Source organism: Carassius carassius, chromosome 1, assembly GCF_963082965.1.
Source record: "Carassius carassius chromosome 1, fCarCar2.1, whole genome shotgun sequence".
NCBI classification, from domain to species: Eukaryota; Metazoa; Chordata; class Actinopteri; order Cypriniformes; family Cyprinidae; genus Carassius; species Carassius carassius.
The window spans coordinates 6464546-6481424 of record NC_081755.1 but is presented as its reverse complement, the minus strand read 5'-3'; the positions used below and the strand labels follow the sequence as shown (position 1 = coordinate 6481424).

The window sequence follows — 16879 nt, the reverse complement described above, 5'->3', positions numbered from 1 at the left end:
CCTGCACCCTGGCCAAAGCCGCTTCCCTGTCCTGCTCCAGCGCCGCTTCCCTGTCAAGCACCCTGTCCAGAGCCACTTCCCTGTCCTGCACCCTGGCCAAAGACGCTTCCCTGTCCTGCTCCTGCGCCCTGGCCATAGCCGCTTCCCTGTCCAGCACCTTGGCCATAGCCGCTTCCCTGTCCAGCGCCCTGTCCCGCACCCTGGCCATAGCCGCTTCCCTGACCTGCTCCCTGGCCATAGGCGCTTCCCTGTCCAGTGCCCTGGCCAGGGAAGCGAGAATAATCTGAAAAATCTGAGGCAGGCGACTTTGATCAGGGTTGGTGAATAGCAAGTTTTAACTAGAGAAAGAATTCCATTCCAAGTCAGTGGTTCTCAATTCCAGTCATGGGGGACCTCTTGCTCTGCAAGTCTCCCTTATTTAACACACCGGATTGAAATCATCAGCCTGTTGGTCCAGTTCATGGATCTCTCTCCTGACAAGCTGATGATCACAATCTGGTGTGTTAAATAAGGGGGACATGCAAAGGTTGCGGAGCAAGGGGTCCCCGGGACTGGAATTGAGAACCACTGTTCGAAGTATTATTCCTCTTTATTTTGTAAATCCATCCTGTCCTTAAAACCATCCCAAGGGATGATTTCAATCCGACTTCAGAGGAGAACAACAAAAGGCAAACTCTCTGCTTAGAACTTACATTGAATCCAGAGCATTACTAGTGTGTGTGTGTGTGTGTGTGTGTGTGTGTGTGTGTGTGTGAGAGTTTAGCCTTAGCCTTTTCATAACCCCATGCCATTTCCACTTCAGAATTTTCTAATTTGTCATTAAGAACAACACTTCTTTAATAAAAACTAAAACTTAAAAGACATGTTAACCCTCTCAAAAACATATTTCCCACCTCAGGCACAAACTCATTAATATTATAAAAAATTTTCAGGTACATCCTGATACAGACAATATGTATACCATTAGAGTAGTAAAACAAAGAATTTATTTTTAAAGGGGTCATATGATGCAATTAAAATGTTTCCTTTCTCTTTGGAGTGTTACAAGCTCCTTGTGCATAAAAATGATATGTAAAGTTGCAAAGACTAAAGTCTCAAATCCAAACAGATATTCTTTGTAGAAGTTAAGAGTCAACCACACCTACCTAAAACGGCTCGTTCTAACACACCCCCACTGTCTATGTCACGATGTGGGAAGATTTGCATAACACCACCCAGATCTTCGGACTCAGAGTCTAGAAGTACGTTTATATATTTAAATAATTTGCACCTGATGATTCAAACTAGGGGTTCGAATACTATTTTTTTAGCTTCAAAGATTCAGTAGTAATCAACACCGGATATTCAAAGCTTCGGAGGGAGGGGACTGAACATATTCTTCTCTCTACCACTGTGTCTACACCGGACACGAGTGGTGCAGCGCAACAAAATATTATAGAACTAGGGGTGTAACGACGCACAGTTCCATTTAATGATTAAATGTGTTTTAACAATGCTGATGAACCGAATGTATGAAGGAAACTGATAAAGAAAAGAAAAGAATATTCGAATCTCAAATTGAAAATCAAATGTGAACCCAACGAACAAATATTCAAATAATCAAATATTCTGGTCCAGCCCTAATTCAAACGTGAGTTCTGAACAATGTAGAGTAACGTTTGTTGTTTGTCATTTCTCCGATCGCAAATGCAGACATGGTTTTTACAGAATGTGATACACAACGCAATGCATAAAAAGACAGTATAACTCATTATAATCAACCACTGGATGCAACAAATGCTTTGTTTATAATGGGTTTTATTGTTTTTGTCTTGCCGCACTGGGACAAATGGCATCACAGTATGGCAGGGCTCTCAAGTCTCATGCATTCACCGTGAGACACGCATTTCAAGCAGTTCACACACCACACCTTGTAATTCTCTGGCTGATAAAAAGGGATAACTTGCCCCGCTATATACAAATAATAGATACATAGTCTCAGCCAAGTCTCGAGTTATACAGAGTTAAATTAAACCTACCAGCCACAGAAGAAAAACAATAATGTACAATATGTGGAAAATAGTTGTTTTTTTTAACCGTAAACCTCATAAACAAATTTCATTACACCAAATCATTACATCTTTTTAGCAGCATCATATGACCCTTTTAGTATATCTTGATGATTTTTAACAGAAATATTTTTGACCCATACAATGTATTGTTGGCTATTGCTACGGAAATAGCCGGTGCTACTTATGATTAGTTCTGTGGTCCAGAGTCACATATTTATGCAGAAATACAGAAAATTCACAAACTTTCAAGTAGTAGTTTAGTGTTTGTCACTTTACTTAAACTAAATTCCATACTAAATAATTCATGAAATGGCATACAAAAATTCTTCTGTTGCAATTATTTAACATAGCAAAATGTACAGTACATTTATCTCAATTATTTGCTTTCCATAGGTGGTTGGGCAGTTGTTATGTGCCCCTGTGCAGTGTGGTCTACTCAATAAAATTTTAAGATCATAGAGTCCCTAAGACTATGCTGACATTTTGCTAAGCTGGAAGCACTTCCCAAACACTGCCGTTCATGACTTTGGGAGGGGATTAGCAAGACACACCAGCTTGAGGGAGATTTAAAGTTTGTCATTTAGTCCACATTAAGGCTATGTCCGCAGGAAGCCAGAGCTTTACCTATCCAATCTTTTTTTTTTCACCCTCTCCTCAAGAAATATCTGTGTCCACACGAAACCACAAAACTGACACAAAATGATGTAGTGTACATGCCAGGCCAGCATGTGGCACTGTAATTCTGCCACAGAGATACACTAAAATAGAGAAGACTTGGACTATGCGAATAAACCGTGCGCACAGTATACAAACGAACAGGAAATTATATTTATTAATCAGTGTTAATATTAGTTAATAAAAAGACAATCATTCAGTGTTTTTTCAAGTTTTTGTTGCTGTTAAGTGATGTAGTGATGTCTGAGTTGGGCGAGACGTGGGCTGATGACATCATCGTTTCAGAAAATATACAGATTCACTGTCCAGGCGGCGTTTTTAAATTTACTCTGCGACCCAGTTTAAAAAAAAAACATCGGTTTCACTCTCCCAATCCTCCGGATCCGTGTGGACAAAACACATATATGATACAAAATGTATGTCTATACAGTGAAACACGTCTCCGTGTGGACAGGGCCTAAGAGGAGGCTGGCTGAAGCAATTCCTGACAATCTACTGTTGACTGCTGAAGGAAAGCTAAAATTAAATTTACAATGGCTCAAAAGAAAGAAAATGAATGCTGATGTAAACTGCTATCTGATCACTGAATCAGCTGACCAATACAACCCTGTACAATGTCACCTGTACCACGAGCACAAAGGACCCTAGAGATGGCCCTTGGAGGACTGCAATTGTCCCAGGAACTTGCCGGCTGGGTCAACAGCCAGTGTGCAATATCCAAATGAGATATTGCATCTGAGTTCTTTAATTTGAGTGTTGTTGGTAAGTCATCCGCAGAAATTTCCATGCCCATTGGCACCCTTTTGGAATTGTGCTCTTGGGCTAATTTGCCCTGTTTAGTAAAACTGTCCCTCGGTCTTGTGTTACGATCAACTGAGCTCACAGTCTATGGAGATGTACATGCCTCGTGCCATCGCATCAGCAGAGTCTGGACCAACAATAGACCACTTGTATGCACAGCAACTTGTGCAGAGTGCAGCAGATGTTTATTGGAACTCTGTCAGGTGTCCCTATTGCAATCTAAGTCTCCTCAAGAGGAATTATAACACACCTTCCTGGCCTATTGCAATGCTTTCTTGGCAGGTCGGGGTCAAGTGACAAGAGTGATATGACAAAATCCAAAGTGCAACTTTTGTTAATAAAACTTTAATTTCTTCATTTAATAAAATATCTTAAGTATATTAAATAAGTATTTATATATATATTTTCAAATATAAACATAATTAAATATAAAAATAGGCTGACACAGGAGAGCGTATGCTGCCTTCATCCAGTTTATATTCTCCAAAATGGTGCTACGGTAATGCAGAGAGACACAAAAGAGACGAATTGTTGAATAAAGTTGTTATTTTTGAGAGCCCTTTGAAGCTTAATTGAAACTGCTTTTTTAATCTTAAATCTGATGGCCACCATAAAAGTCCACTTTATGAAGAAAAATCCTGGAACGTTTCCCTCAGAAAATCATAATTTCTTTGTGACTGAAGAAAGACATCTTGTATGTCATACGGGTGAGTAACTTGTCAGGAAATTTTTTTCATTTGTGTTTTGTCATTTTATTATAAACATATACAATAAAACAACCCCATGTGTTGAAATTTAGGGGGGTTTCTGTACATAGAGACTATTTGTATAAATTCACTGTTTGGGGGTGCTCTTTTGAATTCAAGTATGCTTAATTCTGTAAAAATGCAAACCATGCAACAGGGCTAAGAGGTTTTAACCAGTTTTTGTTGCACAACCATTGCTGTTTTGTGGTACCCTCAGTTTAACAATGTCCTTTTTTTTAAGTATGGTATAAACATTTTTTTTTTCATAAGTTACAGGCTATACCCAGGCGTTAAAGGGATAGTTCACCCAAATAGCAAAATTATGTCATTAATAACCTACTTTGATGATGTTTTTCTTACCTTTCTGGACATGGACAGTATACCGTACACACAGTTTCAATGGAGGGACTGAGAGCTCTCGGACTAAATCTAAAATATCTTAAACTGTGTTCAGAAGATAAACGGAGGTCTTGCGGGTTTGGAACAACATGAGGGTAAGTTATTAATGACATAATTTTTGTGAAATTATTTTGTAAAATTTGTGTGAACTAACCCTTTAAGGTGAGTTGGAGCCTGTCAGAGTGACCTTGACTGTCGCCTACTGACACATATTCGCATATTCTCTATTTTGTTTTACTATTAAGTTCTTGTTTGTTATTTTCCAGTTACCTGTGTAGGTTTTGTAGCCCTTTGATATTTTATTATTTATTGCTTTACTGTATCAGTGTAGGCAACTCTTACCGATTTGCCTTGAAACATTGCTTTGACACAGAGTCCTCATAGAAGTCCTTATTTTTTTATATTTAGTTAAGTATAAGCTTTGTGCAACACTTCTTTACATTGTGCACACTTGACATGTATTAAGTTATTTTTTGCAATGCATTTTTCTCTAATTGTGATCACAGCCGAAAATTCCATCAGAGGAGAGGACTTTTCTGCTCCCTCATATTCTGCAGGGACAACTTTGCAAGTATATGCAAAATATCTCCAGAAATTAGTTGACTCTTGCCCACTGCTGAAAGGAAAAATTGACAGTACGCCTATTAAAAATAAGTTTATAAAATGATGTTTGTTTGTTTTTACTGTTCTTTGTACTTTGTATAAGTGGTTGTAAAATAAAAAATAAAAATGTCTGCGTTTTAGTTCTGTTCTTGTAAAAGTTTTGTTAAAATTAAATGTTTTGTTTACTTAGGACTTTGGACCTTGTATTTTACTATGTAATACAGTTCATTGTTAATAACTTTGATTCATATCTATTGCAGCATAACTCAAATTGTTTAAAATATTGTAATGACCCGGAAGTCAGCACTGGCAGCCAGGTGCATTATGGGTATTTGTTTAACGTTCAATTATGGGTTATTTAAGCAAGATGGTTGAGTTCTTGTATTAGTAATGTTATATATGTTCATGTCTAAGTTAATTTGAGTTGATTTGGGTTCATTTACTGCCATGTTATAAAAAAGGGTGACTGTCACCGTCATGGAGAGAGATGTGTAGGGGAGTCACTTGTGATATGGCCTTGCCTGTGTAAGTTTGAATATTAAATTCCGAATTAAAGAGTAACAGATACTACTGCCTCCTGTTGGCTGGTTTGTTAATAACTCCGCTCACAGAGACCGTCACGATCGTGCCGCGAGTGCTCGCTCTGCCCTAGTGATGGGATTTATGGCTCTTTGAGGGGATCCGGATCTTCGTGATCCGTTCCTTTCAAAGAGCCGTTCAAAAGAACGGCTCTTTTGGCTCTTTTTAAATATTTAGTCAGTTTTAAGAAGCCAGCTTGGGGGCATCTCAGTTTATCCTGGAAATAATCACTGGGAGGAAAAATGAGGTGAGATTTGTAGTCAAATAATTAAAACTCAGATATCACACACCAATATCTGAGTTTGAATTATTCTGAAATATTGATTATTACCTCATTTGTCATGTGTGGACTATATTCCATAGGGTTGCACAAATCCCTCTGCTTAGACAGTGACATCACTATTTTGGATTTACCTTTAGTACAAAGTGTGTGTGTGTGTGTGTGTGTGTGTGTAAAGCTACGTTGACTTATGTTATTCATACAATACCTACTCAACTAAACATCAAAAACAAAGCCGGCTGCAATGAATTTCTGTGCAAAACAGCTTTTACTACAAACACTTTCACACAAGAACATTATCACACAAGAACATTTTGATAGAAAACAAAAAATATTTAAAGTAGATAAAATTAGAATAAATAAAATGGAAATGTCTACATACTACATACTATTACTACTGTAAACTTTGCAAATAGGACATCAGCCCCTTCAAGTCAATGAACAATAACAAAGTGGGCTGCAATGAACATGCACAACTAATAACTAATATCATCACGCTATAAAGGGTTGGCCTGCGCTGGGTGCGCCCCTCCCCCTATAACTGTTCTGTCTCGCGGAGGAGCTCATTTGTGTGCATCTGTGTGAAATACGCATAGGAAAAAAGAACGACAGAAAGAACGGCTCCCCTCCAGCCGCGACTCGGCTCCCATCGTTCATGTTTATGAGCCGTTCAAAAGAATCGGCTCGTTCGCGAACGTCACAACTCTACTCTGCCCACTAGCGAAAGTAAGTCGCGACCATAGACTGTATAAAAACCATAGACTGTATAAAAACATGGACGTAGTGTCTGTGACGTCACCCGTAGTCTCCTGAAGTGTGTTTTTGAAGCCTAAAGTGTGTAGAGCGGGCCGTCGCCATCTTGGCAGCACGTCATCGCGCGACTCTGCCGGATAATCAAAAATGGGCAAAAAGGCGGGAGCTAGTTGCTGAAGCCACACCCACCTAGCACGACGGCAGTGTCAGCAGTGGCAATCCACCTGTCACTCAAGTGGCTTCGCCCTTAATTATGCAGAACTTTAAGTCTTAATATAATTTAAACGGATGAGTTATAAAAAAAATTCGCCCCCCTCACAGTTGTCATGAAGGGCAAAATTAGCTATTTAGACCAAAATCATTTTTTGAACCAGGCTGTAAACATGTTTTTTCCTGCTGTAAAGTTGGCCATTTTAACATGGGGAGTCTATGGAACTGACTCCCTTTTGCAGCCAGCCTCAAGCGGCCAGTCGATGAATTGCAGTTTTAGTCACTTCCTTATTGGCCTCACGAGAGAAAGCGGGAGGTTGGCGCTTGATAAAAACATGGACGTAGTGTCCGTGACGTCACCCGTAGACTCCTGAAGAGAGTTTTTGAAGCCTAAAGTGTGTAGAGCGGGCCGTCGCCATCTTGGCAGCGCGTCACTGCGCTAATCTCCCGGACAATCAAACATGGGCAAAAAGGCGGGAGCTAGTTGCTGTAGCCACACCCACCTATCACGACGGCAGTGTCAGCAGCGGCAATCCACCTGTCACTCAAGTGGCTACGCCCTTAATTATGCAGAACTTTAAGTCTTAATATAATTTAAACGGATGAGTTATAAAGAAATTCACCCCCCTCACAGTTGTCATGAAGGGCAAAATTAGCTATTTAGACCAAAATCATTTTTTGAACCAGGCTGTAAACATGTTTTTTCCTGCTGTAAAGTTGGGCATTTAAACATGGGGAGTCTATGGGACTGACTCCCTTTTGCAGCCAGCCTCAAGCGGCCAGTCGATGAATTGCAGTTTTAATCACTTCCTTATTGGCCTCACGAGAGAGAGCGGGAGGTTGGCGCTCGGTTGCGACGTATAGATGCTAGCACCCTGCTAGCCGTTATATTTAAATAAACAGTCTAGCTTAGCTCTAGTTAGCCCACGTTAATAGAACAGCTGCTCGCTGCTCGCTGTTACAATATATTCCACGATCCAATGGCCATGCAGTTACACTGCGTGATTGAAAAGACTTCAGTTCAGGAGAAAAAATTACTTTTTCCCATAACATCTAGCAAGACGCAGTACTCGTTCCCATATCTCAGGGAAACAAGATTACATTTGTAATCGAGTATGTTTTGGGTTAATCAACCGAAAGTTCAGGATTTAGCTGATGGTAAGTTAACCTTCCTTTCTGGAAATACACCCATGGGGCCACCTAATTGATGACTGTGCAATCATTTTTCTTTTTTCCCCCGTTTACTCTTTAATCCTTGAGAATAAGAGTTATATTGTTAATTTGATGCTAATTAAATATTAAGTCATATCAGATAATGTATTTTTATTATAGAAATACATTATAAAAAATGGCAATCCATGTGTAAGTTAGTATAAAATGTTATAAATATATATAATATAGTAAATTAAACATTACCTTGTCATAATAGTATTTGTATTTAATACTCCCTTATCTTAAAACACATTGTATTTCTCACGCAGAAAAACTATTTATAATATATTTAATATGCCACAGCGCCCAAAAGTTATCTGGTCGCGCCGCTCTCACTATGGAAACCGGCAGGAATCAAGCGCGTCTCCCCTGGAGTTCTTAATCGAGCCTGCCACTTATCAGCCAATCAAAAAAAAAGAAATAGGCTACACAATAGCCAATCGGAAAATAGCATTGTATCTGGGTAAGATTTAACGCAACAACCAATGAAAAAAAGCATCCTGGAATTGTTCACCATCTTCCTCGTTCACCCACAGAGGAAACCACTGGAGCTCCGAGCATCACTTTGAGCACAAAGTAAGTAATGATCTCCTGTTACAACAAATTCACAACTTGTTTGACACAAACAATGACAACTTGTACAAAGTGAAAAAATAACTTAATTATCTAAACTTAAATCTACTCATAGTCATTGAACTGAGTAGCAATTGCATTAATAATGCATTTTAATATTTTTTGACATTACATTTTGCTGATGACAAAATTAATCAAGAAACTCTGTTCGAGGTTCATGACACCAGCAGCATTACGAGGAGGAGAAGTCCATGACATCCCTTTCAAGGACTCACTGCACCAACTGCCAGGTAATGCTTTGAAGTCACATAGGGAGATAAACCTGTATGCTTATTCACAACAAATACACCTTTTCTATGGATTGAGTGGTCTTTCTGATGATGGAATATGGATACAAAATTTTAAAAAGTATGGTATCCCAATAACAATATGTTCACTCCTCTGCCATTTGGTAGAAGATATAAGAGCATCAGAAACAGCTCTAGTAGATTCTGAGACAGCTTCTATCCTCAAGCCATCAGAATGCTGAACTTTACTCAACCATCTTCACTCTCCTAAATGGCACACTTGTCACTTTTTAGAATTAACCCTTCGACCTAAATTAATCCTTTTTTATTTTACCTCTTCTATTTATCTACTTTCTATTTAAAAAAAAATCTGTAAAGTTGAGATTACTTTGAGCACAACAAATTTCATGACTGATAAATGTTATTTATGTGTATATGACAATAAACTTGAAACTTGTATAACCCAGAGATATCCTATAAGAAGCCTGTATTTGACTAGCTTTCTCTATGTCTTCTGTCTCACTGATAGGAGAAAAACTCAATGTGGGTTTCACCACCAGAGCTACGCTAAACAGGCTCCTTGAGGCTGGAGAGGTCACATCACAGAAGGCTCAACAATTCCAGCAGGCAGCACTGGCCTTTTTGGTCGGAGCTGTGGAGTATGCCATGGATAAACTCCCGTTGAAAGATGCTCTCCTGAAGCATGCCAGATTTATTGATGTGCAGCTAAGAGCTGAGTGTGGGGTAAAAGATGCCCTATACTTTGTAGACAGGCAAGGGTTTTTACATACTGATTATATATTTTTAAGTTTAATGGTCATGATCACAAAATAAATCTGTCTCTCACTGTATTCTAATCAGTCTTGTACACATGTGCCCTTTTTAAGATTTCAGGAACTCCTTCCTTTTCAAGACCCAAAGGAACAAGACCAAGTAAGTGAGGAGTTTATGGACAACCTGTCCTCCAACCAATACGCTTGTATAGGTCGTTTGTCCAAATCCCTGAAATACGACCCATCAGAGCGTATACTACAATTGCGCCCCTATCGGCAAAAGGTCGTTTTCATATTAATGTTTTGTGCTCTTTTATTTGCCCTCTGGTTTGTGTTTTGTGTAGCTCAGTTAGTAGATTATTGTGTTATACCTTGATATTTAATCATGCTATCATGGGTTCGATCCCAGGGAATGGACGTGCACGAAAATGTATATGCTCAATAAATCATAATTTAGCATGATTTCTGTGAGGGTTAGGTTTAGGGGTGGGGTTAGGTGTGGTCATTCGAACGAATAAACCACCTAGTAAAATATGTAGGAAATACTGTGAGATCGGTGTAAAACGCCACACATTGCATTTAAATAAACGTGCGTTTTGATTGGTAATGACGTTATACGTCAATTCATGACGACAGACGCAACGCGATACTGTCATTATTTTTACGCCCGCTAGAGGGTGCTTAACTTTAAAACGTAAATATAGGTCGTAATAAATGCTTGCACAAACGACCTATATGGTCGTTTTTTGTTGGAGGATAGGCTCTTTATGGAGTACCAACTCATGGACATTGCCTTGCCCCAGGACCCAACAGTCTTTGATGTTGAGGAGTTTTGGGGAAGAATGTCCACAACAAAGAACAAGGTAAGAAATATTTTGCACACAACATGACTTGCTCATTAGTAATTACGATGAAGGGAAAACATTTGAGAAATAGAGGCCCCTGGTTCCTTTTTTCAAAGGTGACTGGCTTGAACCAATTTGGGAGGCTATCAAAGATCGCAGCCTTGGTTTTAGTGCTTCCACATTCTAATGCTGATGCTGAGAGGGTATTTTCGATGGTTGGTTTGAACAAAACCTCAACACGAAACAGTTTGTCTCTGGACGGGACATTGTCCTCAATCATGACCCTGAAAATGGCTGGGCTTGAGCCGAACTGTTTCAAATGGGAGCCAACACCACAAATGATAAAGGAGTCCAAAACACAGTCTCAAACACACACACACACACAAAAATTTTATAAATGGAAATTGAATAAACACTTTGTATTTGGTTAAATTGTCAGTGTCGTGTCAAATATTTTCTTCTGGGGGGTGGGGGGGGGGGTGTCACTCTGGTCTGTCTTCAAAACTTGAGAGCCCTGCGGTGTTAAGTTAATTAGGTACTTAAGCGGTTAATTAACTGATGATTGTTTGATTATTTGAAGAAACCTGATGATAACAAGCAGAATGATTGAATGAATAAGAAACACAAGAACTACAACCAGAGGTGGGACTCTCAAGTCACAAGCAAATCTGGTTAGTAATGAATGAAGCTGGTTTGTGGAGTTGTTTAATCCTCCTCTGCTGTGATCTTGAGAGATTGAATGTCTTTTATTTCAGTTGATTTCATAAAAGCCTGTGACTGGAACTCAGGGGGGAAGTGGTGGCCTAACGGTTAGAGTGTTGGACTTGCAAAACAAGGGTTGTGAGTTTGTGTCTTGGTGCTGGCTGAAATTGTAGGTAAATGTACAGTGCTCTCTCGACCTTCAGTACCACGACTGAGGTGTCCTTGAGCAAGGCAACGAACCCCCAACTGCTCCCCGGGCACCGCAGCATAAATGACTTCCCACTGCTCCGGGTGTGTGTTCACGGTGTGTGTGTTCACAGTGTGTGTGTGTGTGTGTGTGTGTGTGTGTGTGCATTTTGGATGGGTTAAACGCAGAGCACGAATTCTGAGTATGGGTCACCATACTTGGCTGTATTTCACTTCACTGTCAATTTCACTTATTTGTTGTGTTGCTCTTTTTTTCTGTTTCTCTTCAGTGATTCTGCTTGTAACAGTAGGTGTTCATCATTAATGCGCAATAATCACTTAATAACTTAATTATCTCATTAACTTCAACACCGCTTCAGTGTTACTTTTAACACCCTGTAGTGTGGACCCATATAGACACCCAGCAGTGTTAATTTGACAACAGGGATGTCCGTTATTATGCTGGCGGCTTTAATAAATTGCAGGAGATGCAGACTCACTTCTCAAATCTCAAACTGCTTTTATGATGCACAATGAATTTAAACACAAAACAAGGTTTTAAGAGCTATCAGGGTTAAAAGATATGGCAACTGTCAAATCATATCAGATGTATTAAGCAACGGGTGAAGAACAGTCCCCCTGGTCAAGTTACTGCAGGATGTCATTCACATCCACAATGGTGACCAGTACCACAGTCTCAGCCGTCTTACTGGCATCATTCTCCTGAGCTGCCTGTTTTTACAAGGAAAAACTGTTTAGAGAATATATATAGAAACAAAGTACTGCATTCTTGTTCTTAAGATCAGCCTAATAGTTTTCATGTCTGTTTTTAGAAACTTCCGATACCTGTATGATAACAGAAATCTGCTCTATTTCCTCTCTGTCTAGTGCCTTCGTCACAGAGATCACTCCACTTCTTCGATCAATTTCAAAGTTGTTCTGGTATTTATTTGGAACGACTGGAACAAAAACGTCAATACATGCTTTATTATCATCAGTAACTTCATTATTTCATAACTTCACTATTTATTATTTAGATTAGGACATATGTCATGTAATCGTCTGTTAAGGATACCTGTCGTTAAGCTGTAAACTACAGACGCGTTGATGCCTTTGTCGCCATCTTGAGCTTTTATGGCCTCAGGAGTGATGTGTGAGAAGTGTCCTACCTGTGCATGGACAGAAAAGAGGGTTTTATTTGTTTGCTCACACATGCATGTTGTCCTCTGATGTAATTTAAAAATAAAATAGTTTTTTTTTTCATGTAATTTACCTGATTTTCCTTAATGGATGCCTTGTATTGACAGTGGTCAAAATAAGGGTTTAGGTTGTCCCCATCTTTAACTGCTATTTCAACTATCATCGTGTCAGTGAGACTTCCTACATCCTGCAAGAAAAAAAATAAACCTCACTTAAAAAAAAAATGTTGGGTTAAAAATAACCCCTATAGTAACCAAACTAATGGATTATTAAAGCACCTTCCCAAAAGTTGAATTAGACTTTACCCAACCATTAAATTTACTATTTTAATCTCTTCATGACATTTCATTTATTTTGTTATATATCTAGTATTGACTTACTATCACCCTTAAATTAATTTTTCCATCCAAAAATCTAAATCCTGTCATCATGACATCTGTTCCTGGTCCTTAAATACTTGTATATAAAAAGCAGCTTGGACATTCCGCTAAACATCTCTTTCTGTGTCCCACGAACACGTACATGATGACAGAGTTTTAAGTTTCGATGAGCTATGCTTTGTAGACTAGAGCAGTACTTTGATGTTAAGTAATCAAAGTGAAATGGATGTAGGAAATGTCTTTACTCTAGCAAGCAGGGTGAATTTGTAATGTTGAATCTTGTTGTAGTTCAGAGGTTTAGTCAACTTGATGTTACATGAATTCGTTGGGTCATCAACACTCAGTTCAAAGTCTTCTGGTGCTGGAGGCTGTAAACAAGAGTAGATGGGGACATACATAAATTCTCAATGCAAAGCAAAGGCAAACTCTGGTGGCGATGTTATTTCATTTCATCTCTTAAAAAAGTATTTGCATGCATCAATTCTGCACAGCAGACCAAATACACAGTTACATCAATCAAAGAAATTCTAATGTTTTAAAGGGGTCATGTAATGCTGCTAAAAAGAACATTATTTTGTGTATTTGGTGTAATGAAATGTGTTTATGCAGTTTAAAGTAAAAAAGAAAACAAATGATTTTCCACATACTGTACATTATAGTTGCTCCTCTATGTCCTGCCTTCTAAAACGTGTCGATTTTCACAAAGCTCATCGCTCTGAAAAGTGAGGTGTGCTCTGATTGGCCAGCTATCAAGTGGGTTGTGATTGGCCGAATGCCTCAAGCGTGTGACAGAAATGTTACACCTCTTAACATATTGGGATACATTGTTCGGACAAAGCGACGAGATATAAACATAAAACTCATTATAAACGTGATATAAATAAGATTTCTAGTCATGTCCTCTTTTGGAAGATAAAAACAAAGTAGTTTTGCGTTCTCAATGAAACAGCGTCACACACCGCGGCCTTGAGTGAGCAAAGACCGGTTTCAGTGAGCAGAGGTGGATGGCTTGAGAACGGCGCGGCAGGTGTATTCTACGAAGGAGCATACATAATACTTGCAGGAACCACATGTGATGACCCCCCTGCTGGACTCCGCTTCATCCACAGTGCAAAGTTGCATTTCCTCAGCGACCAGCACGGATCAGCTCCAAGCATGGCGAAGCGGATATCATCCTCTTTTGGAAGGCCAAACAAAGTAGTTTCGCTTTCACAGTGAAACACACAGCGTCTATATGACATGGCGGCATCGGCAACAACAATACTACGACAAGAATAAAAGGTACGCTTTTTTTCTTTGCGTGAACATCTGGGCGGCATTATGCAAATCTTCCCACATACTGACGTAGATATGTGGGGGCGTGTTAGGACGAGCCGTTTTAGGGGGGTGTGGACGGGTCTTAACTTTTATAAGGAATATCTCTTTGGATTTGAGACTTTAGTCTTTACAACATCACCGATCTTCTTTATGCACCAAGAGCTTGTAACACTCCAAAGAGAAAGGAAAAATTTGAAATCACATCATATGACCCCTTTGAAGTCAAGAGTCAAAAGCAATTTATTTAATCTAAGGCTTTGGCTGAAGTCAGTTGTAGTTCTTGTATTTATGCTCGCCTCATCTCTTTTTTTCTGTTCTCGTTTCTCTTTCTTTCAGTGATTCAGTTTGTTAACAGCAGGCTTTCTTCATTAATGATCAATCATCACCCAATAATTAGGGCTTTTGCATTCACCATTAATGCAGTTTTGCGGAAGCCTATTGCGTATATCAAATATGTAAGAATCATTCATGACTTACCAGAATAGAATATAAAGTTTTTCTGCTTAGTGCAGATACATCATTATCAGTAGCTGTCACACTGAGCACAGTTTTACCCACAGGTGTCTCCTGGAATGAAAGAATGAAAGACAGGTTTACTAAGAGGTGCCCTCAGTGATCAAACACACTATGAAGGTGTAAGATTAAGCACACCTCCCACACTGTGAAGCCGTATGATTTGGTCGGGAAGACCGGAGGGTTGTCATTTAAATCCATAACGATAAGTGTACGGATGTTTTTTTGCCTGAAATGGAAAAATAACATTTTATAGTTTATCGTAATCTTTTTTTCTCTCTCTATAACACATTGTCATATTTAATGATTTTATTATGTTATTGTTTAAATAAACATACCCCTCCTACACAGGTGATTGAATAATAAAAAGCATCTGCATACTAGAAGACAAAGCATACAAACAGACATATATGATAAAATAAAATGCAATAGAGTCCCCTATCTATCCTTTTATCTATCTATAGGCCTTTGGTCAGTGATGATGGAACAAACCATCATTATTTCGTCAGCATCGAACGGTTTGATCTGCCGTAAGGTAGCAGTTGAGCTTCCAGCAGTGTAATCCAGCTCCAGATATTCCATAGCAATGGCACAGAGATATGGCTCCAGAACAAGACGATCATCCGGGCGGATATTAGTGATAGTCTCTAGAATGTGGTCTCCTGTAAGGCAGATCAAATAGATATTCTAACACACAATCTAAAACAAACACACTAGATAATGCCAGTGTTGTTTTTCTAATACCCTTTTGATGCTCTTTAAAAACCAGATCGAAAAGAAAATACCTTATTTTATATTAAATATTATAATAAAACATTGTATTATTTTATGTGGGCATATCTCACCTCCAAAGTCAATTCCCTCATCGATCCTTCCTAGATTTCTACTGCTTCCATGTACGCAGTCTATCTCTAAAGAACATTAAACAACAAATAATTAGTTTCAGAACTCAATTCAATAGCACACACTCCATTAATATATACAATATATTGAAAATTAAGACAAATTAAACGTTTATTTAAATAATTGGTCTGAAATACTGAAATTTTGCTCAAATGCTAGTGGCATGACTCTGCTCCCAGTTTCAGATCTTTACTTCAATTGTTTGTTGCATCAGCAGCATAGTTACTGAAACTTGACATAATCAAAAGTAAAACTCATGTGAAAACCACATGAGCATTTGAAGACATTTGTCCAGTAAATAATGATTTTAAACATAGATAGATTTGACTTTACATAAATAGGACTTACCAGCAGCACCCGTTAAACTGTTAACATGCAGACAAGCTAAAATAATTAACACAGTGAATAAGGCCATCTTTTCCATAATTCACTGTCGGTGATGCTTGGATTGTGAAGTCTGGCAGTGAAGATAATGACTATACCTTATATACGTATCTCTCTCTGAGCTCTTATTTATTGTATGCCATTTACCTTTATGGCCTGTAAGCAGGTATCAAAAGTCAAGTCACCTTACAGATTGTGTCAAAGAAACTTTACAGTATCGAATAGGAAAAAAGTGTCAATAATGAAAAATGACAGGATTAAACACTAAATTTTCAGTTAAAGGTCAGTTTATCTTTAAATTCAGTGATTTCATCATCCAGCTCAGTTCAGATTAAATAGAATCTGTGCGATCAAGTCGATGATATCACTGTAAATGAAGTGACCCCAACTAAGCAGGACAGAGGCGACAGCGGCAAGGAACCAAAACTCCATCGGTGACAGAATCGTTCATAAAACCATTACTGCTGTGCTGTTGGGAATATATGCTGTTTTTTGTTAATTTAGCCA

At 38.8% G+C, this 16879-nt stretch overlaps 1 protein-coding gene across 1 annotated transcript; it reads right to left on the bottom strand.

Annotated features, from left to right (window-relative positions):
• Positions 1 to 12183: 12183 nt before the first annotated feature.
• LOC132104325 (protocadherin Fat 1-like) lies at positions 12184 to 15741 on the bottom strand. The gene is made up of 9 exons (XM_059509755.1): positions 15578 to 15741; positions 15424 to 15465; positions 15224 to 15314; positions 15050 to 15139; positions 13501 to 13623; positions 12949 to 13062; positions 12751 to 12844; positions 12522 to 12634; positions 12184 to 12407 (listed from the first exon to the last, which is right to left on the bottom strand). Exons 3-9 carry the CDS (start codon positions 15284 to 15286, stop codon positions 12324 to 12326), a joined length of 681 nt encoding a protein of 226 aa, XP_059365738.1. The 5' UTR covers positions 15287 to 15314; positions 15424 to 15465; positions 15578 to 15741; the 3' UTR covers positions 12184 to 12323.
• Between the last annotated feature and the right edge of the window lie 1138 nt (positions 15742 to 16879).

Bases quoted from the DNA above. Each gene is read 5' to 3' on its own strand.
- LOC132104325 (XM_059509755.1), bottom strand. From the start codon at position 15,286: ATGGATTTAAATGACAACCCTCCGGTCTTCCCGACCAAATCATACGGC. The intron at 15,140-15,223 runs GTGTGCTTAATC...CTTTCATTCCAG, and splicing joins ACGGCTTCACAGTGTGGGAG to GAGACACCTGTGGGTAAAAC. The intron at 12,635-12,750 runs GTATCCTTAACA...TTTTTGTTCCAG, and splicing joins AGTTTACAGCTTAACGACAG to TCGTTCCAAATAAATACCAG.